The 27,323-nt window shown below is 37.5% G+C and overlaps 1 protein-coding gene across 1 annotated transcript; it reads left to right on the top strand.

Moving 5' to 3' along the window:
* The first annotated feature begins 59 nt into the window (after positions 1-59).
* ATAD2 (ATPase family AAA domain containing 2) lies at positions 60-27,323 on the top strand. The gene is made up of 27 exons (XM_063131099.1): positions 60-203; positions 2,835-2,884; positions 4,352-4,520; positions 5,694-5,796; positions 6,060-6,150; positions 6,815-6,925; positions 7,173-7,290; positions 8,141-8,248; positions 8,591-8,699; positions 8,853-8,968; positions 9,717-9,891; positions 9,970-10,058; positions 11,074-11,233; positions 12,659-12,749; positions 14,194-14,505; positions 15,049-15,175; positions 15,850-16,036; positions 17,016-17,201; positions 17,565-17,700; positions 17,821-18,017; positions 19,519-19,678; positions 19,915-20,037; positions 20,389-20,541; positions 22,661-23,056; positions 24,445-24,578; positions 25,350-25,478; positions 26,775-27,323. Exons 1-27 carry the CDS (start codon positions 109-111, stop codon positions 26,817-26,819), a joined length of 3,870 nt encoding a protein of 1,289 aa, XP_062987169.1. The 5' UTR covers positions 60-108; the 3' UTR covers positions 26,820-27,323.

The raw sequence follows: 27,323 nt of genomic DNA, 5'->3' as shown, positions 1-27,323 counted from the left end.
CTAAATGACACAATATGTATATATCCCTAATTGTTTTTACTTGTATTTCTTCAGGAGTTTTCTCCAGATAAAGAATGTGAACATTTCACAAGACACTCCTTAAGATCTATGAGGAAAAATAATCAACGTTACCCAAATTCTAGTTTTGACAACAGCATGGCAATGCTGAGTGAGAATGGTATAAACAGGAAACATTTTACAAGGTAATTTCTTTTTCTCCTTCTTACAAATCAGTTGTTTATGGTATGTTCAACCTCAATCAATTGTAGCCCATTGTATGTAACAGAACCTATGCACTAACAGTGCAAAATGTTCTCTTGTTCATGTTGTACTGTACCCCTTGGCATAGGAAATTAATGTTAAGCATTTGACTGAGGTGGCGTTAGATGTACAAGAACCCATATAAGTAAAGAGAACTGTGGACCCAGTTGTGATCAATGGCATTTGTATGCTTTGGAAATAGTCTGCTTGAGTGAATTATTTCCAAGGTTATTGCAGGAGAAAAGTAATAATGGTATAACAACTACTGCTGGCTGGGGGATGCTGGGAGCTCTAGTCCAACATATCTGGAGGGCACCAAGTTGGGGAAGACTGCATTCCCATCACATGAAAAAGATGATAAATGCACTACAAAACTATTGCAAATGCAGAGTAAGTAACTTAACCGTGAAGATATCACAGAATGTATTCTAAGTAATGAAAAATCCATACATTTTCCTCATTGTTGAAGCTAGAGAAATGTGAAGTTACTAATTTATCTCTCTTTAAATATTCATTATTCAGTAAGATAGTTGCCTCCTCCTAAACAATATGTATTGGCCATAATGCATGTAGGAATGGGCATTTCCAAGCAAATGGCTGCAAGTAATATGAACACACTCCCAATATTTATGTATTTCTAAAACTTATACCTTGCACTTCAGTGGCCAATCAGCATTCATAGAGTAGCTTACAAAGTAGTAATCCACACACCCACCCCCAAATATTGAAAAACAAATAGGATGGCACAACATAGGATAAAATAGCACAATGTAATAAAAACTCATAGCAGCTAAAACCTTTTAAAAAAAATTGGTCATGTATAAAAGCCTGGGAATGTCCAACAAAGGAAGTTGGATTTTTCGAAACTTTTATTGGATTAATAATCTACAAGGTGTAGTAGGAGAATCATTGCTGAGTTACCAATTTATTAAAGCCTGGGAAAATAAAAGGTTTGTCTAGCATCAAAATGATAGCAAAGTAGGTGTCAGGCAAGCCTCCCTGGGGAGAGCTTACCACAGGCAGGGAGCCACTGCTCCTAGTTTGCCACCTGGCTTACTTCCAATGGTGGGGGTACCTAGAGAAATGCCTCTGATCTAGATCTCATTGCATGGGCAGATGGATATAGGCAAATACTGACTTGTAAACCAAGAAGGACTTTGAAGACAAGCACCAGCACTTTCAATTGAACCTGGAAGTGAACAGAGAGACAGTAAATTTGCTTCAAAACAGGTATGATCTCATTTCCTGACCCTTGTTAGCAGCCTAATAGCTGCATTCTGATTGGAGTCTTTAGACTGTCTTCAAAGTCAAACCCACATACAGCTTATTACAGTAATCTAGCCTGTAATTTACCAGAGCAGGAATAAGCTGGGCTATTTCTGTCCAGGAAAGAGTATTGTCAGTGTATCAACCATAGTTGATAAAAGGCACTCCATGCCACCGAAACCACCACCTTATGCTGTCAGGGATCTACAAGAACCCTCAAATTGCGCACTTGATCCTTCTGTTAAAGTGCTACCCATACTAGAATTGATTGTACACCAATCTCCCTGAACAGATGAACACCAGCAGCACCTCCATCTTGCCAGAATAGAGGATATTGCAGGATATCTTCAATGTGAAAACTGGCATATTTTACATACCAGTATTGGTTATGGGTTGAATATCTCAGAATTGTATTGCAGCAAGTAGAGGGCAGTTTTCATAGTTAACATAGAAACGTATGACTAGAAAAATCATACAACCATGGTTCCCTAGCAACTTTAAATTTTGAAATAAATTAAGCACTAACTTTTGGTCAGTGTATATCAGGGGTGAAGAATGTGTGGCCCTCCGCATGTTGTTGGACTGCAACTCCTAGCTCGCACAGCCAATGGTAAAGGTTGCTGAGAGTTAAAGTTCATCGTCATCTGGAGGACCACATACTCCCCATCCATGGCATATGGTTTTTAGAATAAATCTTTTCAGAACTGAAAACAGAACAGACTCTTGTCCTGTACACCAGGGATAGGCAGCATGTGGCCTCCCAGATATTGTTGGACTGTAGTTCCCATCATCCCTCACTATTGCTTATGTTGGCTATGGCTGAATTACAATCCAACAATATCTGGAGGATCGCATGTTCTCCATCCCTGCTGTATAATAATGGTGAATTCAATTCTGAGTGCCAATCCTTATATGGCCAAAATGACACTGTTGTGCAAGAAGGAAAAATTAGCAGGCTTGGTCTGCAGAAATACAAAAAGCTTCAGATGACAATTCCCCCTAAGGGAATGGTAAATCTCCAAAACAGCTCAATGAAGACTGGGCATACTCAATAGACACAGAATGCAGTAGACAGCGGGGGTGCGGGGAGAATGGAATGGAATTACCCTGGAAGAGAGCATGGTAGGCTAGCTGGAAACCTGAACAAGATCATTTCACACTTCACCATTTTATTGCAAGTTCTGCTTGTTTCTTCTGAACACTGAATCCATTTCATGTAGAACATTAGTTCTAGTACTGACCCCCAAAAGGATGATAAATCAGCTGTTAGATTGTAAAAAAATATGCGTGTATTTGCTTCTATGCAGGCAGCTAGCTAGACTCCAAGCTGACAGAAAAAATGAAGATTGTGAAGAAGGTAATGATTAAATACCAATTTTCTTAATTGTAGAAATGTAGTTATAAAAGGACCTAGTGGACCACTAAGTCTGTCAAGCCTTCTGGCTTGGCTATGATATCTTTTACATAAATCATTGTGACTGATGTTTGTCTGGCCTTGCGATGGTCTCAGTGGAAGGAGATCCGGTAGTGACTGTGTTCGGACATGGCTTCTTCCCCTGCACGTGCACCATCTGTGTAATTACCTGCACTGCAGCACAGATTGACATCTCATCCAAACACAGCGGTGGCTTCATACCCACCCTACAACTTCAATTTTTTAATTTATTTTTTATTTATTTATTACACTTATATACCGCTCCCATAGCCAGGGCTCTCTGGGCGGGTTACAGAAATTCTAAAATTGAGATAAAGTCAATTTTAAGTCTCACCCTGTCTCTTGTAGGCCATTACATCTCTACATCCTGTTGAGCATAATTTAATATTCTGGTACTATCTGGTTGCTAAATAATTGATAATGAATAGATTATAATTTTATAATGAATAGATTGTAATTTTAATGACAAAATATAGCTTGATCAATTTGGAAAGCAATAAGCCACTTGTGCAAGGGGAGGGGGAAAGGAGCAAGCCCATGGTTTGTCATGATGTGGAGTATTAAGGAGATATGGATGGATTCGAAGAAGAGCAGATTACTTTGTTACCTTGATTAAAGAAACATTCTCTTAACTTAGTTAAGTTCTATGTTTTTGTTCTTGTTCTTTTGCTGGCCCAAATACAGAGGTTTGGATCCACACCTGGCCTGTGTGAGCCAGAAAGGCATTTCTGCTCAGGCAAGGCATCCCTCCCAAATTCTGTCAGTTTCCCAAATCACCTCCCCGCCCCATTGCAACTGTCCATGACACTATTTCAGGGGGTCCCTTGACCCTCAAGAGCAGGTTGAGGGGCAGCCCAGAGGACTGCAGTGGGAAGGAGAGCATGAGAAAGCCTTCTTATATAAGAAGAATTTTAATTGGGCTTCTCTGGATAGAATCATAGAATAGCAGAGTTGGAAGGGGCCTACAAGGCCATCAAGTCCAACCCCCTGCTCAATGCAGGAATCCACCCTAAAGCATCCCCGACAGATGCTTGTCCAGCTGAACAACCCATGTTCTTTAGATTTTGAAGTATTTTTGTTATTTTTATTTTTTCTGCTTGCAACAATGAAACAATTGCTCCTGCATTTGATTCCACTTTGTTCCTAGAAACATTTTCCGAGTATATAAAATGTTTTAAAGAAGCTTGCACGAGTCATAAATGGTATCCAAAGAATATGGAGCTTCATGTGTTATGAAAAGTATTGAGAGTATGCTATATAAATGCTAAACTATAATCTTGCATATATTTGTGAAACAACTAGATTTTATGGAATAATATGTAAAGATCTGTTATTCCTTTATATAAGTCAGTAGACTAGTAAAGGTATCGTCTTTTTTTTTTAATTTAGGTACTGTAGTTCCTGTCACGAGGTCACTGAAAACAGGAATAAATGGGAAGCCTGCTGAACATGTTGCAGAAGAAAATGGAGATGTTGAAGTCCGTCGCAGTTGCAGAATTAGGCATAGTCGCTATAGTACTATGAACCAATCAGTTTTATTTGACAAGCTTATTACAAAGTAAGCTTTCTCATCCCTATATATAGTCCAGCCATCCCAAAAACTTAATGAGAATTTTTTATTAAAAGAAAGAAAACCTTTGAAACCTCAAAAGTCCCAGGCATGCACCTAAAACACTTTTGTGAATGCATGGAATCTTTGCTGACTTTTCATTTCTGATTGCAGCCCCCATACACTGTATAGGGTGATCTGCACTAACAGAAGTGGCTTTTCAGGCAATAAAAGAGGGTTCAGTGGAAGTAAAAGCTGAAAAAGGTGTAGTAGGTGAGGGTGGGGGTGGGCTCTGTATTTTAGGCTGAGTATATTACTCCTAAAATTATATGAACTTTAATACTAAATGTACGTAAATGTTCACTGTCCAGTTTTGAATCCATGTTCTAATACCCCACTCAACTACTAGATGCTTTAATTTTTTAGTTTTGTTGATAAACTATTTTCAATTTGGTAGATGTACTGTTTTTATAGACAATGATATGCTTCCACGGAAGTGAATTCTGTAGCAGAAAATAGTAATGTTACCCTTGTATAGTTAGTCACTTAAAGAGAACTCACACATATCTTAAATATATGCAACAAGAAACTCCAATTAGTGTCTGGTTCTGCCACATGTATACAGAGCAAAATAGCATACATTGGGGGTAGCATGCCTCCCCGCACTGTCTCCCACACCTTGGATAAAACTTTTAAAATGATTTTTTTTAATTGAAAAAAGGCACCTGGAGCACTACAGAGCGGTAATGCTCTGTAGCAACTGCAGAGACCTAGATGGTTCAAATTTAGTTTGCGAACAAGCTGTCTTTTTGATGCCATTTCTTTTTTAAAAAATTTTTTTTAAAAAAAAAACTATTGAGGGGGTTGCTTGGGCAGAGGGCAAAAATAGTTCCCTGACTACCAAAAGTTGCACAACCCTGCCATATGCAATGAACTATATACAGATAAGTTTATCTATATAAACTCTTGGTTAATGGAAAGTTGTAATTAATATTCAGACAAGATTTGTAGAATTATGTTAATACAGTACATTGCAAACCTCCATTGTATGTGTGTTTATGTAATAATTAGATCTAGATTTCTACAATCCCTTAGCACAGCAATTCAGCATGCTGTGTTGAAATGATTTCTGCTGAAATATTTTTCATATTTTATTGAACTGCATCTTGCTTACTTTATCAGCACTGCAGAAGCTGTACTACAAAAAATGGATGATATGAAGAAGATGCGCCGGCGCCGGATGATGGATTTGGAAGATCTTGGAGTGTTCAATGATAGAGAAGAGGTATGTGCATATTTGGAATATGTAAAGAACAGTATTACTTGATACTACTTTTACTTCGTTAAATGTGGAGTTGCTCCCAATCTGACTGAGCCAGATAGTTATGATATCTTAAATTTCTTTACTTCACTGTGTATTGGAGATGGCTGCTTGTACTGGAGATGGCGTTGAAACTTTATTTCACATGAATGTATGCTGATTGTTTTATTGCACATATGATGTGTGATGCATGGTCATTTGAATGACGTGTTTTCTGTTATTTCTAGGAAAACCTCGATGTGTTCTCAAGAGGGAAACCAAAACGAGCAATCCAAAGGACTGATGAAGAAACCACTGATAACCAGGATGGAAGTGCAGGTTATTGTGCTACTTGTAATTATTTAGAACTGGGTTCTAATTAATGACTTAAATACAATGCAGTACAATGTTGTTTACCTGTCTAGCCATTTTGTGAATTGCCCCTATACTCCATTTAACCTCTGTAGGATTTCTGTAGGATAAAGTTTTGCATGTCCTCAAAGAACATTATTGTTTGTATAGACAACCCTGAAGAGAAATTGAGCAAATAACGAGGAGATAGGAGATACACTCCCAAAAAATCATCCATTGAACCTACTTGGGCAGCAATCCTAAACTTACTTATCAGGGACTAACTCATTGTATTTAGTGGGTTTTACTTTTTAAAGAGGCTGCAACAGTACAAATCCACATTTTTACTGTTGCAGCCTCTTTAAAAAACAGGAAAATTGTGTAATTTCTCTTTAATGAAACTGCTACACCAATCCAAGATTGACAGTATTGGATTCCGAGATACAATTCACAGTTCTAGAATATGCTGTAAATCAGCTTTCCCCAATCTGGTGATCCCTGTATGTTTGGGACTAAAACTCTCATCAGCTCCAGCCAGCAAGGCAAATGGTCAGGAATGCCGGGACCTGTAATCCAAAGTATCCAGATGTTAGGGAAAATTGCAATAATTATATTTATTTTTTTAACTAAAGAAAATTATTCTGCTAATTAGAATCATCAGAAGAAGGTGAAGACCAAGAAGATGAAGATGGAGAAGATAATCAAAAGCGCTATGACCTTAGACAGCGAAAAACGGTTGTGCGCTATCAGGCCTCACCAGAAAGTAGGTTTCCTGTACCTTTCTGGAGCGGCGGGTTGGCATTTGTCTGTGGCTGTGAATGTTACACTTAGAAATCATTGATCCTTTATAAATCACCATCTCTGTATTTTGCCTTCTTACACATGTACCACTTTGGTCAAGAATTAACAAAGACTTTGTTCAGGATTAACATTAACTAAGCAAAAATGTGATGTTCCTATATTCTGATTCTTTGTTACTGTTTCTTACAAATGTTTTGTTGTTTTAATAGAACCCAGGCACCAAAGGAAGCCCAAATTATTTTATCCTGATGCAGACCCTCCAGCTAGGCGAAGGTTTTCCTTCAGCCCTGCAGGACCAAGGAGCCCTTACTGTAAAAAGATAAACAGGTTTGTTGTTTGTGCTAGTGTTCTTGTATTATCAGTGCTTGAGATGTCCTCTATACTTCTGGATTACTTATCCAGTAGGGTTTGTTCAACTACACTGTTCCTTATTTATACTTCGCTTACTATTGTGTAAGTACTGCCTCAGGATTACCATTTGTTCAGTGTTTAATATTTATCTTTGTACCTTTGTTGGATGAATTTCTCCACATACTCCCTTTCATATCTTGCGGCTGTTCTCTAAACACAAACAAGAAGCACCCTGCTGCAGAGATGGGAGAATATTATGTAGAATGCAAAGTACTATCCTAGTTTTCCAATTTTTGCCCAAACCTCTCTGCCATTACTATGTCTGCACATTTCCCCATAGTTCCCTTCAGTGTTTCCCGTACTGACTAATTTGTTTATTCTTTGTACATGTTCACATATGCAGTATCAATTCTCATTATGTTCCACCCCCCTCCATTTACAACTTTCTTTCTTTTTTCTGGCTCATGTGGTGAGGGGAGGCACTTTTCCTTACAAAGGTTGATTGAGATTTAATTATACTTAGAGTAGACTCATTCAAATTAATGGGACAAGTTAGTTTTAACTTGTCCTATTGATTTCAGTGGGTCTGCTTGAAGAATGGCTAAGTCTGGATCTGACTGAAAGACAGGATATATGCTGAAAATTTTTATTTGTCACGCCTAACTCCTGCCTTCTCCTTTCAGCCCTTTTCCCACCCAGCACATCCGCATGCAGCATACCCACTTTGCTAATATAAGAAATGAGTTATGGATATCTTAACTGGCTGTGAATTAACTGTGTAGCATTTCAAGTACATGCTTACTTACAGCATTTGTCTTTAAAACAGACGAAAGCATGCAATTCATAATAGTGATTCTACATCATCATCGTCATCTGATGACGAGCAACGTTTTGAGAGGCGTAGGAAACGAAGCCGGAACAAAGCACTAAGCAGGTACCCTGCAGCTCTTATGCTTGAGTAATAATGTACATATATATAGATATATATCTTTATCCTGAGTCTGAATTGGGTTTGTGTAAAACATTGTCAATAAGCAACTGGGTTTTTTTCTGGCTTTCCTCAGATTAAATGTATCATGTTTTGTGGAAGCATATTAATGATTTGGCAACTGTTTTATGTTCAGCTTACAAGGATTCTACAGTACCTTATAGTTAAAATATTTGTTAAATTAAAGAAAATTGCATTACCTGACTATGATACTAGTTTGTTTGTCATACTAGCTTGTGTGTCTTCTTTTCTCTTATCATTTCCAACAATTCCTGATTCCTGGATTAGGTGCCTTCCATTAAACTTTAGGAAAGATGAGTTGAAGGGAATACACAAGGATCGAATGAAAATTGGAGCAAGCCTTGCTGATGTTGATCCAATGCAAATAGACTCTTCAGTAAGTATCATATTTTTGAGTAAATTTGTTTGCTGCTAACCTCTCCTCTTAAAATAGAACCCTTGTTATCTTGAGTATCTATTTTTGATTATTACATTTGCTATAATTTTGTTGATTTTTTTTTATTTGTCAATTCTTATCTTCCCACCTTAGGTACGATTTCATAGTGTGGGTGGACTCTCAAGCCATATTTCAGCTCTAAAGGAGATGGTGGTTTTCCCACTGCTTTATCCAGAAGTGTTTGAGAGATTCAAAATTCAGCCTCCAAGGTAGACACATTTTGTTTCTAGGATGTTAGTAAACTTTAGGCAAATCTCAAACTAGCAAATTCTCAGAATTGCTAGTTCCTTTGGACCCTTCACCCAATATTACTTTTATCACTTCTGTTTAGATACACCTTGTTTATGTCCAAGGCTGCAGCAAATGTTTTTGCTGTGTGTGCAGCAGGAAGTCACAATTGTTAGCAGAATAGTCATACAGTATGTGCACTTATATGCATACATATATGGAAGTGAAACCCAAGTATAAAAACTGAAAATGCCATTGAGCTGAAACTTATTTTTGTGTGACGGGTCAGATATTCTGAAAAGTCAGCAAAATAGTATTTTGCAGCTATGCCTATCAGAAAAAGAATTGTATAATGTAAGTGTGTATGTCTAAACTTTGATGATGGGAAATGCACTGTTCTTGAAATTTTGGCCATCCATTGTAATTGGCTTTGCACTTTTTTGGTTATATGTAGTCATTCAATTTATCAGCTGCCCAGTAACCGTAGTTCTCTTCAGAATGTACAACATAAAAACCAAATTAAAAATCATAACTAAGGGCAAATTAAAAGGCAGAAAATAAATTAAAATAAAAACAAATCACTTTAAAATAGAGAAGGAGATTAAAACTTCACAGTAATGGCAGCTGCAAAGGTCACTTAAAATCATAATGATTCTGTGCAGTGAACTATACTTTTGAGATATTGAAGCAGTTCTACTAATCATGAGATTGTAAATTCCCATTTTATAGGGGCTGCCTCTTCTATGGTCCACCAGGCACTGGAAAAACTCTTGTTGCCAGGGCACTTGCTAATGAGTGCAGTCAAGGTGACAGAAGAATAGCATTTTTCATGAGAAAAGGTGCTGATTGTCTCAGTAAATGGGTGGGAGAATCTGAACGACAACTTCGTCTATTATTTGATCAGGTAATTTTGCTTTCTCTTTCTCTACGTTGTGTTCTTTGTTTTTGTTTCATTGTTTATTCATTTGAGCTTTCCTTGTAGGCCTTTCAGCTGCGTCCTTCAATTATATTCTTTGATGAAATAGATGGTCTTGCTCCTGTACGGTCCAGTAGACAAGATCAAATTCACAGGTAGGAGCAAAACATTTAAAAGCTGTATTTGTTCTTTTTTTATATTGCTTGAACCTTAAATAAACTTGGCTTCAGTTAAATTGGGCTTCATATATATGGGCTCCATATATGGACAGACACATCTTGGTTCTATTCTATTTTGAGAAAGTTAGGGAAGAAATAAAATTAAAATGAATAAATACAGCTTCATTTTGAAAAAGTGCTCAAATAGTATTTTAATATGTTCCTCCTTTCTAAAATGGTTCAGAAAGCTAATTTTAGGTTTAATTTCTTTGTGTTTTCAGTTTTTGTCTAAATACAGAACTACTGGTACAAATATATATTGTAAGACACTGATCTGGTTCACATGATATACTGGGCTCAATGTGGGTTATTTATCCTATATGCGCAATGTGTCATCCGAACTGGCCACTGTAATTAATTTGAGGGCTAAACATCCCTTGTATAACCTTTGATTTGTAGAGGGGTTATGTAGTAGAGTTATATTCTTAACCATCGAATAACCCACAGTGGCTGGGTTCAGATGACACTGCCACTGCATTATAGGTCACATATTCATAACAGTGGCCACGCATACCTGGCATGCACCACAGCTCATCATGACTTAAATAACCCACTGTGAGCATGGTGTGTTGTGCAAATCAACAATTTCTTCTGGCAACTAATATGGAAGCCACAAAACCTGATGTCTTGCAACTCTTGGGTGTAGGCAGGTGTGCTCATTTCTTTTTGTATTGGGACATTGTCTTAGTACCATTCATGAGTTCAGGTCAGAACACAAGTTTGAGTTTCAACTCAAATACTCTATCCCAGTGGTTCCCAATTGGTGGTCCGTGGAACCATTCACTTATTAGCTTTGCAAGGTTTTTTTCTAATTTCTCTCGTGTGTGTGCTCACCTAGAGTGCTGAAAAAAACTGACCTGGATTGATGGGGATAGGAGGGATTGACCTCTTTGGATAAGATCTTTGGATCCAAGCCATATAAAGGATAATTATTTTCTGTTTTTGCTTTAAGTTCAATTGTGTCTACACTGCTTGCACTGATGGATGGCTTAGATAGCAGAGGTGAGATTGTGGTGATTGGAGCTACCAATAGATTGGATTCTATAGATCCTGCTTTGAGAAGGCCTGGACGTTTTGACAGAGAATTCCTCTTCACCTTGCCAGATAAAGATGTAAGGAACTTTATTTTGTTAATGAACAATTGGCTGTAGTCTACTCATGGTTCATTGAATGGGGTGACCACTGGAACAATAAATAGCTGGTACAAGAACAGCTTCTTATTAGTCTTGCATTGAGAAGCTGAGAAGTGCATCATTTGTTTGAATTGGAATAAATATCTTGAGTTCTTATTTGTGACTAACCAATTCACTTGATAGTGTACAAAGCGAGAGGACATCCTGCTTTTTCTAATTAAGATATAATTGAATATGATTGACATCTACTGATAATGGTTCTGATATACTGAAAAGAGGGAGGTCAAGAGAAATTCTAGATCATATGAAGAGCATGGGTATAGATATTCTGGCATTCCTTTCCCAACATCTCCTGATAAGATTTCACCATGATCCCAAATGCATCAGATTGAAATAGATTCCACTGTAATCAGTGGGCTAGTTCTCTGTATTGAATCTTAAGATGGCTGGCTGGGTGAAGCCGGAAATTATAGGACTTACTTCTGTCTAAACATGCATAGGATTGCATCCTAAGGTATACTTGGTTTTGAATTCCTTAGGAAGTCATTTACCTAGAAAGTCACTCCATTTAAACCTTGCTGCTTAGAAAATATTAGTATGAAAAAAAGGAATTATCTAAGGTTAACATACAGAGCCCTACTATATCACACCAAAGTTCCATCCTAGTCCTGCATCCTGTTTCCCACAGTGGCCAGCTTAAATGCCTTTGGAAAGCCTACAAGGAGAGCATAAAGGTATTTGTGCTCTCTTGCTATTGCTCCTCAGCAACTGGTATTTATTGGCATACTGCCTCTGAACCTGGAGGTTGCATATAGCCATCATGACTAATAGCATTGATAGAACTTTCCTCCATGGAGTTATTTATTTCGTTTTTAAAGCTATCTAGTCCCTCAAAACTCTACTTCTTCCAGGAAACCTTTAGATCCTCCTCCTAGTCCTTAGCCTTTATTGTAATTAGTCAAAGAATGTGAAATTACATATTTTATATTTGTTTGCTCTTCATTTGCTATTTACTTGCTCATGGTTTAGATAGAACCTTCTGAGGGTCTTCAGTCAGCTTGGGTTTTCACTATACTGAATAGTGAATATGGATAAAATGAAGTGTTTATTAATTTATTATATTTTTATTACACCCCATAGCTGAAAATAGGGGGCTGCGAATAAAATTTACAATCTGCTAGCTCTTTTCAAAGTGCTTTCATTCATCAACTTTATTAATAAATTATAGTGGATATATATATATATATATATATATATATGCAGCATTCATATTGATTAGAAAATTTGTAAGCAGCATAACGTTGAGAGCTGTGGATGGCATAACTGGAGATACTTTGAAAAGAAAATCTCTAGATAGGTTGTTGAACCTAGAGGGATTTTAAAAAACAAATATTTTATTTCTAGGCAAGACAGGAGATCCTTAAGATACATACACGAGAATGGTCCCCTAAGCCATCGGAGATGTTTCTTGAAGAGTTAGCTGAAAAATGTGTTGGTAAGACAACAACAAATGTCAGACATCTGATTTTGAAAAAATTTCTACCATTTTGCATAAACCTATGAAGAATAGTGTTTGGTATAGTTGCTTGTAAGTTTTGAGGGAAATTTGAATGCTGTTTTTTTTTAAAGAAAAGAAATGCCAATTGTAAGCAACATCTTATGTAACAACAATGAAAATGGCACCCTAAGGTTTGCAGAAGTACAAAAAACTTTATTAAAGGGAACACACACCAGAAACATCCCAATAAGGGCTGAGCCGGCTCAGTGGCCCGGGAATGCTGACTCACTGTTGGGGCATGGGAAAGGAATGGAGTAGAACATTCCATGCTGCAACATTTTGTCACAGCTCTCACTTGTAAAGAATTTAGTATTTTACTTTGCACAGTTTTACTAAATCACTATCACTGTAAGACATACAAAGGACTGCTTTGGGAGATTGTATGGATGTGAAGGACTGATCTGAATACCTTGCACACCTTGTCTACATGGGTGGGAAAACTTTTAGCCAAAGGGCTGACCTTCAGTTTTCTAACGGCTCTTCCAGCGGTGGGCGGGGCCAAAATACGAAAGATAACAGCAAATTTTAGCTTAAAGTTCTTACAGCCAGTAACTAAGCCTTAGGGGAGGCATTTTTATCTTTGATAAAGGGGGAAAACATGCAAAAGCTGGAAAATGACTAAATCAGTGGTCAGGGAAGGAGGCGTGGCCATGTGGAGAACTGCAGGAGGCAGATTTAGTCTGTAGGCCTAAATCCCCAACCCTGGAGTACAGTATTTTGTTGAATATACTGTTTTTAACAGTGTCTGACATGCAAAATGAGGCATTTCTTTGATTTTAGATTATTTTCATTTTGCACCGCATCCATTGTGCTACATATTACTAATACATAGTAGGTGTAAAACATGAACAGGGCACATTTATACTGGCACTATGTGAAACTTCCCCATAATACTTAAGATACAATTAATAGACATCTTGCAATAATAAGATTAGTATGTTGGTTAATCTAAATGGAAACAATTTAAATAACCCAGTCTTTTCTGCTTGGGTTTTTTGACAGCATATTTTAAATAAAGATGAACATGTAAACTGAGAATATAAAATATATCCATGCCTTTGCCACCATACATTAGCCCGATCAAAAAGATTTGGTATTGATTCTTGAGAAATGTTGAGGCGAAGTTTCTCAAATGTTTGGGTAAGATAGGACCATCAAAACATTTTTCTTAGTAACATTACTCAGGGAAATAGATGATATTGTTGAGAGCTGAAAAGTATGCTTGACCAATAGAAAATGGATGAGAAAAATGTTTGTATATTTGGTTACGAATTTACCACCCCAGTTTAGATAGGGAGGAACTCATCAACATTTTATATATTGTGATTATACCTCTGGATGGCTTTTAAATGATTTGCAAACCATTTGCTTTTCTTTATAGGATACTGTGGTGCTGATATTAAGTCCATATGTGCTGAAGCAGCTTTGTGTGCCTTGCGTCGGCGTTATCCTCAGATATACACCAGCAGTGCCAAGTTGCAGCTGGATATCTCTTCTATCAACATAACTGCTAAGGATTTTTTGGTGGCTATGCAGAAGATCATACCTGCTTCTCAGAGGGCAGTGACCTCACCTGGCCAAGCACTCTCTGCCATTTCAAAACCACTCCTTGAAAAAACGCTAAAGAAAATCCTGGAAGTCCTACAGAATGTGTTTCCACATGCAGAGTTGGCACAAAAAGGAGAGAAATCAGGTATTTATAGTGATATGGGAAGAAACAAGTGGATATTTAAGTTTAGCAGTGATAATGTGTCAATTTCATTTTAATAAAATATGTGAGAAATAATATGGAAACAACTTTACCTTTGCTTCCCCCCACTCTCTGAGGGTTATTCCATCTCCCCATAAACATGCAAGAAAAAAGTGTAGCAGGGGGACATAGTAAGATTTGTGCTGCCCAAGATTGATTGGCAAATAAACTTTACCCTGCTTCATTCATAGACTTGAATTGCTCCTTTAATAATTACATGTTTGACAGCATCTTGCTGCTTCACAATTAGTTCATGTAGTTCTATGTAGGATACAGATGGTGCTTCCTTGACCATTTGTAAGTTACTGCCTTTTGACCAACTCATTGTACTGAACTTGGATTATTGGACTCAATGCAGATAAAATGTTACCAATCTCTTAAATGTGGGGGATTGATGAGGAGAAGAGGAATGTTAAGCTTGTACCAAGCCTTAGAAATAAGACAATATTCAAATGAAAATTGTGTGGTGTTCTTGTTTTTTTAAAGATTTTCCAAGTCACATGTTTGACACTGACTTGCTGTACAGTGATGAAGAGGGGCCACCACTTTTTGAAACGGGACATTCTCAGAAAAAAACTGATAAACAGAAACAACATTTTCTTAATTTTAGCAGGTAAGTGATAAATTAAGGTTGTGGCAAAGAAAAAATTGGTACTTTGAAAAGACGCTGGTTTCGCGTCCTGCTGTTGTATTTTAAGAAAGACCAGCCAAAACATTGAAAGTTATTACTTTGGTTGAAAATTAGATACAACAGGAAATCTTATGAATTATACTAATTGTTTGAGGCAGATTAGTTCTTAGGCAAATTGGTCTTTGCTCAAATATTTATGCAGATTGCGAGAATTTCTTGTTTTAATATGAACCACCTGCATGTCAGAGGTAGAGAACTGATTTCTTGGACTCCTCTAGGGCAAGCACTTTGCCTTGGAAGAATCCAACGGGGCTCCATGGACTATATGGGAAACCTCCGCTGGCTGCAAGGACAGTGGTTCCCTATACGTGGTATAAGGCATGCATACTTTCCCACTGTTTCTGTAGGTTCAAAGTGGTTCGAAACTGGGTTACAAGTTCATGAAAATTGCTATATGCTTGAATAGTGCATATATAATATGAATTTAAGATGTGTATGTTTGTATTAATTTGGTCTGGAATGGGACCATATACTTGGTTTGCTAGTCAAGGGGAGAAGAGGACCGAAAGTCTTGATGGTAGGGCTTGGATCAGACATAATTGGAAAACTAATTTTAGAGTGGTGTTAACCAGAGATTCTCTTTTTAAAAAATATAGAAGTGCTTATCACCAGCCAACATCTTACCGACCGAGGCTCCTAATAGCAGGAGAACCAGGATTTGGACAAGCCTCTCATTTGGCTCCAGCAGTTATACATGCTTTGGAAAAATTCACTGTGTATACACTAGACCTTTCCATTCTCTTTGGAGTTGGTTCCAAAACACCTGAAGAAACATGTGGCCAGGTATTTCAACTTAACTGTACTGTGACTGCAGCAAGGCTGACAGAGTAGTTGAGTTTTATCAGAAGTGTATGGATCAAATGTGCATACTTCAAATTGGCTTATACATGTGGATGGAAGATTTATTTTTCTAAGGAATTAAGTATTTTTGTTTGGCCAAGATTTGAATTTGAGTTATGTTTATGATTGATTCTAGAATAGCCTTTTGAACTACAACTCCCATAACAAGTCCCATTGGATAAGACTTTTGCTCCCATAATCCCTGTCCATGGGCTATGCTGATGGGAGTTGTGGTCAAAAGCATCTGGAGGGCCCATGTTGGGGAAGTCTGCTCTAGAAGCACATGAAAATGTTAATGAGCTGTATTCTTCAGTCATACAGTTTTTACTTGTTTGGTTGCTTTTTTTAAGAATGTTTGTATCTCACTTTTCTAACATGATAGAACTGAAGGCACCTTATGGTCTTTGATCCAGCCAGAGCCAGTCCTATTTAATTTATCAAGGTTGTTGCATCATGTATGTTCAGACAATAGCCTGGTAGCAATTAGTATTGATTTTCAAACTAGAAAGTTGAGAAATGTAAAATCATTCAAGAATATTCAACACCTAGTTGCCAGTCATCGCCACACCTATCCTGAAATTATAACAACACACTTGCACCAAGAAATCCAAAATGAAAACCCATGCCCATGTCCCAAATTTGTTAATCTCGGGACTAGAACAAAACATATTTTGGACACATGATTCCAACAGTCAGATTTCCAAGGCTGGATACACATACAAACATGTATTTTGCTTGTATGTTCCTTGATGGTTTTGTGAAGTGGAAGCCATTGCAATTGGATAGTTAATTGAATTACCAGGGGGAATATAATACACATAAACAGTTACAAAACAAAGAACAGCTACATGTTTGATAGATGGAGAAAATGGCCAATTCTACATCTCTTTCCATGTGGCTGCATTCTCTTCTTCTTTTCTAGTTAATCTGTGAAGCCAAGAGAACAGCACCAAGTATAATATATGTCCCAAATGTTCATATATGGTGGGAGACGATCGGACCTACATTGCAAGCAACGTTTACCACATTGTTACAGAACATTCCATCTTTTGCTCCAGTTTTGCTCCTTGCAACATCTGATGTCCATCATGCAGTTTTGCCACATGAGGTATTTGCTGTCAATGAGTTTATGCTTTATTCAGAAGTGCTGAGTTGTTTAGTCTCATAATGAAGCCTAGGGAGAGGAGGATATAATCACGATATTTCATTGCTACTTAAAGCACTGAGGTATTCCACCACAACTCTGTAGTATTGTGAAAATTGCCAAGTAAAACAAATTCAAATTAGATTGATTCATATCCACCAGCATCTGTATTAAAGATGTTTTCATTTTGTCAGATCAGTATTAAGCTGAACTTTGATTTTTTTTCTGTCATTCGTGACAATAACGCTTCTGGTTTTATATACAAACTTTATTTTCTTCTTTTGATAACTTTCCTTTTTCAATGGCCTTGCTCATCTTTTTTTTTAGGTACAAGAATTATTTGCTGATGGTTATGGAGAAGTATTTCATGTCCATTTGCCTAGTGCTGAAGAGAGAAGAAATTTTTTCGAGGATTTAATCCTTCACCAGGCTGTTAAACCACCTGCATCAAAAAAGAAAGCAGGTTAGGATGTGCCCACAGCTAAACTGTACAAAGTCCTATGTGGGTCGTGAGTCATTGTAGATAGCTAAAACCAAAATACCAGCTCTTAAACTTCTCAAAATGTTCTATTTTGGTTTTAAGTTTTGCAGGCTTTAGAAGTATTGCCAGTGGCAGCAGCACCTGAACCACGGCAGCTGACAGAACAGGAGGTCAAACAACTTGAGGAACAAGAAGAAGATACTTTACGTGAACTCAGGATTTTCTTAAGAAATGTTACTCACAGGCTTGCCATTGACAAACGTTTCAGAGCCTTTACAAAACCAGTTGATTTGCATGAGGTAACAATTATTATTTTATCTGCTTAACAAATAAGCTGTTAGTTTGTTACAAGTAAATGCTTTTATTTTCTAGGTTTTAAATAATTATATAAGGCAAAACCTTATCTGCCAAAACTGGGTATTGGGTTTGCCACTTCTGCATCTTACATTGGTTGGACTCGATTGCCTTATAGGCCCCTTCCAAGTCTACTATGATTCGAAGTAACATGGAGCTAGGGGTGTTTTTGTATGGTTTTGCTCAAAACTTGCTCACTTACATTATGAAACCCTTGCCCTGCTCTTCTCCAGCTCCCTCCCCTTAATTGCTCTTACTTCCTCCCTTTATTCTCCTTATCAAACCCATCTTTTGTGTTCCTAACCCAAGGGAGGGCAACCACTATTCGTCCAAGGGCTGGATTACACACGCACACACACACCAACCAAGTCAGCAGGCCAGGTGATGTCAAGGGACCTCATCCCTGAAGCATCTTCCCTCCCATAGTGTCATCCCCCCTACCCACTTATTAATAAATCTCCATAGAGGGAGAACCAGGTTCTGTTCCTCTTTCTACATAGGAAAAGGGACTTGGGTGGGGTTTGTGGGAGCTGTCTCTTTTATCCTGTGCCAGTCTTGTCCCAAACTGGTGCAGGAGTTGTCCACCCTTGCCCTGGTCCCTGGATTGAGCACTTTCCAATGTGTACATGTGTACTTCTTGTGGCTTACTGTTCAGTGCATCAGGAGGAGAAAAGGTCCTCATGTGTACAGGCCATAATGCTATCCTGTAGATATGTCTCCCTCAAAACTAAACATTCAGTAGCTCTTTAAGGTTCAGAGGGACAGGCAGTCCTTCTAAGACTGCCTTGTGTAAATATAGATCCATGTATACTATAATATAGTTCTGAATACCAGAGGATAAGGACATCTAATGGGAAAGGAGTGTTGCTGTCATTTCCTTACTATAGGCTTCCAGAAGGTGCTTGGACATAGCCCAGTATTGTGTCCTCAGACTGGCAGCAGTTCTCCAGTGTCTCAGGGAGAGATTTTTCTCAGAACCTGCAACTTGGGGTCCTCTAACTTGGTGATAGCTGGGATTGAACTTGGGACTTCCTTTATGCAAAAGAAGGATTTTAGCAATATGCTACATACCTAACAAGGACTCTACCATTCTTCCTCAAAGGGTATCTGGCTGGCCTCTTTTAAAAATTAGATGGACCCTCCGTCTGATTGAGCAGGATATACCTCTAAGGCTTTTGTTCTAATGTTTTATCCACTCCCCTGCCTTTTTGAGGCAGTCTTAACACACCATAGGCTCCAGACAGTTGCTAGTCCAGTGTAGCACAAATGATTTTGCCTTTCTTCTGGTACCCTGATGCAAAATATGTTCTCAAAAATGTAACTTCGGTAACTTAAAGACCAACAATCAAAAGATGCCAAACGCCCTTAAAATATGTCAAGGATATCATCTTTTGCTGGTAGCTTCAGTGAAATATTTCTAAGTTGCTTCTTATATTACACTTGCAGGTACCAGACTATGTCACAGTTATCAAGCAGCCAATGGATCTTTCAACCGTTATTTCAAAAATTGACCTTCACCAATATCTGTCCGCTAAAGACTATCTGAAAGATATTGACCTCATTTGTAGCAATGCATTGGAGTACAATCCAGATCGAGATCCTGGAGGTGAGCACATACTTAGCTGCTATTTTAACATTTCTGATTATCACAGTAGGTTTATCTTTGTGTTAAAACAGCAATGTTTAAAATGCTATCTTGTACACAACTTGCTCTTCCTATTTTAAAATTTGGAAAAATGGCTGTAGTGCAACAGGGAGTCTAAATATATAAAGTTAATGGAAACTTGCTATTGAACGCTGATTTAGCTGCTACAACGTATTTTTCTGTGTGTTTGTTTTTAGATCGCCTCATTAGACACAGAGCCTGTTCTCTCAGAGATACAGCGTATGCAATAATTAAGGAAGAAATGGATGAAGACTTTGAACAACTTTGTGAAGAAATTCAAGAGTCTCGTAAAAAAAGAGGTGTGCGTTGTTCTCATAATTGAATATTTTAAAATGCAACTATAATATAGTTCTTTTAGTATGGCTAAGATCCAAAGAGTACACCTAAAGTGCATGCATACAAATGGGCATCTGGTTTCCATTTCCAGCCCCATGTACTATATCAAATGCCTTGCCCACAGATTCCTCAACCTTCAGGAGCAGTACTGTGTGGCTCACATTCATACAGATACAAAGGGCAATGTTGGGAGAGCTTAAAAAGACTTAGTGTGCATGCAACCCTTTGGATCCCAGACCTTTTCATATATTCATAGATAATTTAGTAGTGCAATGTTTTGTAAAATACATTAATTGTAATTTGTTATTTTAAAGGTTGCAGCTCCTCAAAATATGCCCCGTCTTACTATTACGTAATGCCAAAGCAGAATACCATGCTTGAGTTCAAGAAAATGGATTCTGAATATACTGAGAAACTGAAAATTTCTCCAGTACCTCTGAATTCTAGTTCTCCTTCACTTTCTAATGGTGAGTGCTAGCTACTTCATTTGTATTATTTGCACGCACGTGTGCATCTATATCTATCTATGATTAGAAGGAGTGTTTCTGAAGTGGTTTCAATCCATATCTTTAAGCAAAAAATAATAATGTAAGGATAGCACTTATTAGGATGCTATGCTTTATAGACTTTGAAAGGAATAACAAATCCAGGTTTCAAAACTTAAACTTATTCTTCATGCTCGCAATATAGTCCCACATACGGCTTTTGTGCATGTGCAGAACCTCATTCGGGAAGCATCTAAAGACTTTTGGCAGGCATCCCATCAACATTTTTCAATTGCACGTTTAAGATGGGATTCCCCACCCCACTTCCTTTACTGCTGATTTTCAACCACCAGATCAGGAGTGTTAGGGAACACACTTGGTTAGATGGTGGGGCAGGGGTACAGTTGATTTCTTTTCTGTTTTTCTTTATTGTCCTACCTGTTCAGGAGAGTGTTGCACTCCCCCTAAAGGATTGAGTTCGTAGTTTGCGGGTGCTCTTGGAACCAGAACTGGCACTTGAGGCGCAGGTGGACACAGTGGCAAGGAGCCTCTTTTATCAGCTTAGGCTGATATACCAACTGCACCCTTATCTGGGCAGAGATAGCATAGCTACAGTTATCCATGCTCTGATAACCTCTCATCTGGATTACTGCAATGCGTTATACGTGGGGCTGCCTTTGAATATGGTCTGGAAACTTCAGCTGGGAAAAAACAGGGCAGCACGTTTGTTAACAGGGACTGGCCAACGAGACTACATCACGCCAGTCCTTTTCTAGCTTCACTGGCTGCCAGTCCAAGTCTGAGCCTGATTCAAAGTGCTGGTATTAACGTTCAAAACCCTAAACAGCTTGGGGTGAGGTTACTCTTCCCATGTGTACTTGCCTGGACCCTAAGATCATCCTCATGGGTCCTCTGTGAGTCCCTACCAAAGGAAGTGGAGGCAGGTGGCTACCAGGAAGAGGGCCTTCCCTTCTGTGGCACCAGAGCTGCGGAATGAGCTCCCTAAAGAGGTTAACCTGGCACCTACGTTATACTCTTTTCAACGCCAGGTGAAGACCTTTTTAGTTTCCCACTACTTTAACAGTTTATCATCTTAGTTTTTTAACTTTGCTGTTTTAAATCTATATTAATCTGCATTGCTGCTCAGTTTTATTTCGGTTGCGTTTTCATATTGGACTTTTATACTGTTTGTTTTATTCTTTTAATTGTCTTCATGGTTTCAATTTTTGTGAACCGCCCAGAGAGCTTCAGCTATTGGGTGGTATAGAAATTTAAGTAATAAATAAATACCTTTCTCTTTTATTTTCATTGTCCTGGTTGACATGACACACCAGCTCATCAGGAGTTGAACATTCTGACCCTAGCTACCTTCAGTTTGTTATGAGAGGGTTATTTAACCTTCAAATAACACTCAGTGGCTGAGTGTTTATTTCACTGTCTCAAGTCTGTCTTTATTTCTTTTCCCTTTCCCAATTCTCCTCAGGAATCTTCAGCCCTCTCAACATTTGTATTGGTCTGAATCCAAAAGTTGAGTCTAGAAACTGCAATCTAGTGCTATATCTATACATGATGTTGCTTTTTTCTCTTTGAAAATGTATAGTCTGTTCAGAGACTAGATCTAGGATAACTGGGAGGGGGTGTGTGCATACGTATCAATAGTTAGGGATGGATGAATCTGTCAGTTTAGCTTTCTCTCAGATCTGAATTTTTTTTTAACTGATATATAAAGAATTGCATGTGTTTTGCTAAATTCTACAACAAAATTAACCAAAATGAAACTCTCAACCAAATTCAATAAGCAAAGCTACTCGCAGCATAGAGAGGACCATGTTGTTCCTGCCTGTCATATAGTTGTTAAAGATGAAGAACTTGTTAAAAAAAGGAGGAAGCAACCCTAATTCAACACTACAAAGGAAAACCAACGGTCCTTTTATGTGGAAGCTCACATTTGTATTGATGACTTTTGTAACTTAACAGATCCTTAAAGAGTCAAGTCCCCCGCAAAATTTATTCTAAGCTTCTTCATTTGTTTTGGGGTGTGTGTGTGTGTGTTTTAGGAAAGATGAAACTAAAATTAGTTTTGATTATACCCTTTTTGTAGCCTTATCAAAAAGAAAACTTAGAAGAAAGAGCCGATGGTGCCTGGGTAACCTAGCAAAGCGGAAGAAGACTTCTCACTTCAATAAAGAGAACAAAGCTCCAGAAGAAGAGCAAGACGAAGCAGAGAGTAATGGAGAAGAATGTCAGGAAAATCATGACTCCAGCATGGAGCAAGCTGAAGTTGAAACAATTCAGAATTCATTAGAAGAAACAGAAATTCTTCTTCCAGAGCAACACGCAAATGGCTGTGAAAATAAATCTGAGCATGAGAATGAACAAACTGTTGATAGTTCTAAGTGTAGATCTGAGAAGGGCAATAAGGATACTGAATGTTCCGAACAAAGCAAAGGGTGTAATGGGGACCTAATGGAACATACATTAGATAAGGACACTAATGGTAAGTGGAAAGTCATCGGTTGGAATATCTGGACACACAATTCACATTAGTTGCTTGATTTCCCAACCTTATTCTCTGAGATGTCTACACTGTATTGCTTTATTACTATTTTTCAAAGATTCTGCCCAAATAAGCCTAGTCCGCTATTCTTAGAGCTAATCTTCAAGTACTTGTAAAACTGTTCAGCAAGTTTCGTGTTCAGTATAATATGGACTATATGCCAGGTTTATTGAACTGACATTTTCCACTATATTGCTAGAAGTCAAGTCCCTTGTTTTTTCCTCAGACTAGCATTTTATACAATACAAAACTCATGATGCTTTCTGTTTGGAATTATGCTAGTCGCTGGGGCTAACCTCAAATTAGGAATTGTTCTATTTAGTTGGGAGTTTGATGTTTCAAAGCCTTACATTTGACTTCTTGTGGTTTTTAAGTTACTTCTCCTGGGGTAACACTGCATGTAGAATCACAGGCTTAGAATTGTACTGTTCTGCTTACTTGAGAGTACATCCCATTGTACTCAATGGAGAAGTATTTCCAAGTAAATGTGCATGGGGTTTAAGTGGTTAAATAGTAGTTCATCTCAAAATTCCCTCAAAAAGTTGCAGATATCTCTGTGACCTAGTAGGTTATCCTTGTTTTATTTTTTTTCTATCATGTAAGGAATCAAAAGGAAACTTTTTTAAAAAAAAACTTTTTTAAAAAAATCTGGCTTTGCTTCTCCAAGGAAATAATATATGTGAGTGACACATATCTTAAATTCAGGGACATGTTACAAATGTCAAAGTGGCTAATAGGCTATATCAAAACATACATTGATATGCACACCTAATGTCTTACTCAAAATGTGTGCAAACTTTTCCTTTTCAATTTTGGTTATGTGTCGTCATGTGCAGACACAGCTGTATCACATACTAATGAACTATATATTCCTATTCTTTAGATCTGTCTTTCCCCTTCCTCTATTGTAGAACAGCATCAATAACATGGATTCTAGAATTGCCTTGTTTTTGTGATGTCCCACATATATCTTTGACAATGAGATACGCTAAGGGAATGGAGGACTCCCAGCAAGCTAAACAGTGATTTTAATTTCTCTCTAGATGCTATTGCTTCCCATCTTTAGGAGCAACTCTTGGGTCCTTGCCACTGTGAGGCTTGTCTGTCTGTGCCTTTGAATTCTGAGCAATGAGAGTTGGCTTGCACTACCTTTTAATAGTCGTAGAGAGCATTGTCCATCTTGTTGCTTGTGGAGCCACACATACACAACTCAACACTACCCATAAATTTAATACTGCTTCCTTAGCTTATTTTACACAATTATGTTCCTCAGTTGCATTCTAATAGTAGTACTGATGTTCATTCTAGCTTTGTTTTTGTTACTTTAGATATATGTATGCTTCGCATGACCCGTGCAAGGCGTTTTCAGGTGGAACAGCAGCATCTCATCAGTGTTGAAAAAGCTATGGAGATTCTCTCAGAGCAAACACCACCACTCATTGTGGACTATGCAAAGCTTAATGTAAGTATATTACATGTACATTGATGGTGCTATATATATAAATAAATAAATAAATAAATAATAATAATAGTATATAGACTCTACCTTCTGAATACTGAATTTATAAGAATAACAAATAAAACATTAAGTGAATGTAACTAAGCTAATGCATGGCTTCTGATGCCATCAGTGTATGCTGACGTTCGAGACAGCTAAAGCTGGCAGAAAAATCATTTTATAAAACCTAGTGCATGACTTTGCTTCTTTCTTTTTCTTTTTTCCTCCTCCCTTCTCATCTCTTTTTTCTTTTATGTTATGTCTTTTAGATTGTAAGCCTGAGGGCAGGGACTGTGTTGTGATTTGTAAGCTGCCCTGGTAGCTTTTTCAGCTGAAGAGCAGGGTAACCATCTTTTGAATAATTAAATACATTTCTAGAAGTAGAGCAGTTAACTTAGTTACTATGTACTATTAGTCACTATATTACTATGAGTTCACAATTTCCTGCCTTCATCATAGCTAGAATATAAATTGTGTTTTAGATATTTTATATAGAGACTGTACAAAATGCATGCTAAAACAAGTGTTGGAGAACCCACACACAAAGAACTAAATTAGAGTTCAAACTCAACAACTTAAGGGTAGAATGTGGAGGGAAATAAATCCAGAAACAACTCTGAATCACATACAATTAACATAAGCCTCTGTAGTGTAGCCTGTATCTCACTGTTCTGTAATCACCTTACACTCTGCTGCTAAGAAAGTAAGGAAAGAGTATTTTGATTTCCCCTCCAGGAATTACTGGAAATAGTTACTGAGAAAAGTAGAAACTACACGATACTTCAGTTGGAAAAACTTTATGCCTTGCTCAGCCAATGTATTTATCGATGTCGCAAAGACTATGACAAAACCAAATTGATCCAGGTATAGTATTTTACCCAAGTATTTTTGTGAGTATTTAAACCTATGTATTCCACTGTTAGATTGATAATGTTTCTGACCTTTGGCTGAGAGTAAGCTACAAATCACAAATATAGGAGATTTGACTTCATTGGATTCCCATCCCCTGCTGCCCCTTTGGAAAAATATGCCCCAAAAAAGTTGGTCGCAGTTTATGTAACTTGCTGGCATATAGCATTTTCTGTATTTTTCTTAGCTCTGCATACCATCCATAAGGAGAGTGCTCAAAAAGAATGCTACACAGTGGAGGCTGAAGAGAGATCAGAAATGTATAAAACTTTGTGTTTTAATTCTCCACTAACTTTGATTTTCATATGACTAAATTTGCTTACAATTAGGGAAAGTTTTGTTTTTAAAAAGGTCCACAAGTCCATGAGAGAGCTTAGGCTATTGCATTTTGTGGAAATGTAATTAAATAATAAAACCCAGAGGTGGAATTTATATAAATCCATAGTCATTTGCTACTTTTGATATTTGTGTTGCATGCAATCTATGTATGTCAACCTGTTGGCTTCTTCAGTAACTAGTATATTAGGATAATACAGTCTTCCATTGTGATGGATTATTCTTTAGCAGTTCATTTGTCCCTAAGGGTGTATGAATATAGTTTGGTTTTCGTTATTCTCAGTTTTAAATTCTTGTACAGTACTCTGCCCAGCTTAAACATCCTGTTCTTGTCAGTATGGAAAAGCTGTCTAATATATGCAGTTTGCAAAGACCAGCTAGTTCAAACATAACTTGGGACATGATTGCTAAAATCCAATATTTGCTAATGAGAGGCCTTTCCAGAATGTTATCTCCATTCTACATATGAAATGTGGGTTTCTAAACCCATGTCAGTGTGTGTGGTGACTGTGATCTTACCTTGCTGCTACAGTTGAGTTTATTTCTACAAAATAATCGTGTTGAAGGAGTTATGACTGAAGCCCCCTCATTCAATGTCTCTTGGCTTCATACTGTGGAAACTATTTTAATACTTAATTAAAAATTGGTATAAATGTTCAGTTCTTATCATTTGACCAGTGACTGGACAATTAACAGCATTCTTAAGATTCAACTAGCTTGCATCATACTAGTCTCTCAGTTAACATTTTCACTCTACTCGTTAAATGGAAATATAAGAAAGACTGTTCTCACTGAAACCACAGCATAAATCTACATATGTCATCACATGTGAACAACATAAAGCTAGTTAGCTAAATATCTATTAAAATGCTGTTCACTTCTACTTTTATCATTGGTGCTTTTTTCCATTTTCAGGAAATGACAAGAGAAATTGCAGCCTTCAATGAATTCCATCCTTGAAATCTTCTAATTTGAAATGTTTTATCAGCAATTAATTTAAGACCAAATATCTGTGTACAATAGATTTTACTAATCTAATGTTCTTGATTCTACCGAACATGAGTACAGAAGCCATGGCCTTGTAGCAAATTGGAAGCTAGAACTAAAGAAGGCCAGTGTTCTCGCCATGATGTGTGACAGTCTTCATAATGTGTGTTTGGTTTCCTGTTCTTAAAACCTCTCTTATAACTATCAGATGATAAAACAAACCCATTAAAATCCTTTAAAAACAAACCCATAACTAGTTTGGGAAGGAGGAATGTTAATGTTTTGAACATAATTATACATTGCACCACTTTTTCTCTGAATTGAATAAAAATATATGCTAATTTATCTCAGCATTTTTCAATCAAATCATGTATATATGTTGAACCTGTATTTTAAAAATACAGTTACTATCTTAACATCGCATATGGTTTTAAAACAAGTGACAGAACACTTTGTATTCTAATTCCCCACATTTCC

This window comes from Elgaria multicarinata, chromosome 7, assembly GCF_023053635.1.
Source record: "Elgaria multicarinata webbii isolate HBS135686 ecotype San Diego chromosome 7, rElgMul1.1.pri, whole genome shotgun sequence".
Classification (NCBI taxonomy): Eukaryota; Metazoa; Chordata; class Lepidosauria; order Squamata; family Anguidae; genus Elgaria; species Elgaria multicarinata.
The sequence above is the reverse complement of the archived record's forward strand: the minus strand, read 5'-3'. Positions and strand labels throughout refer to the sequence as shown.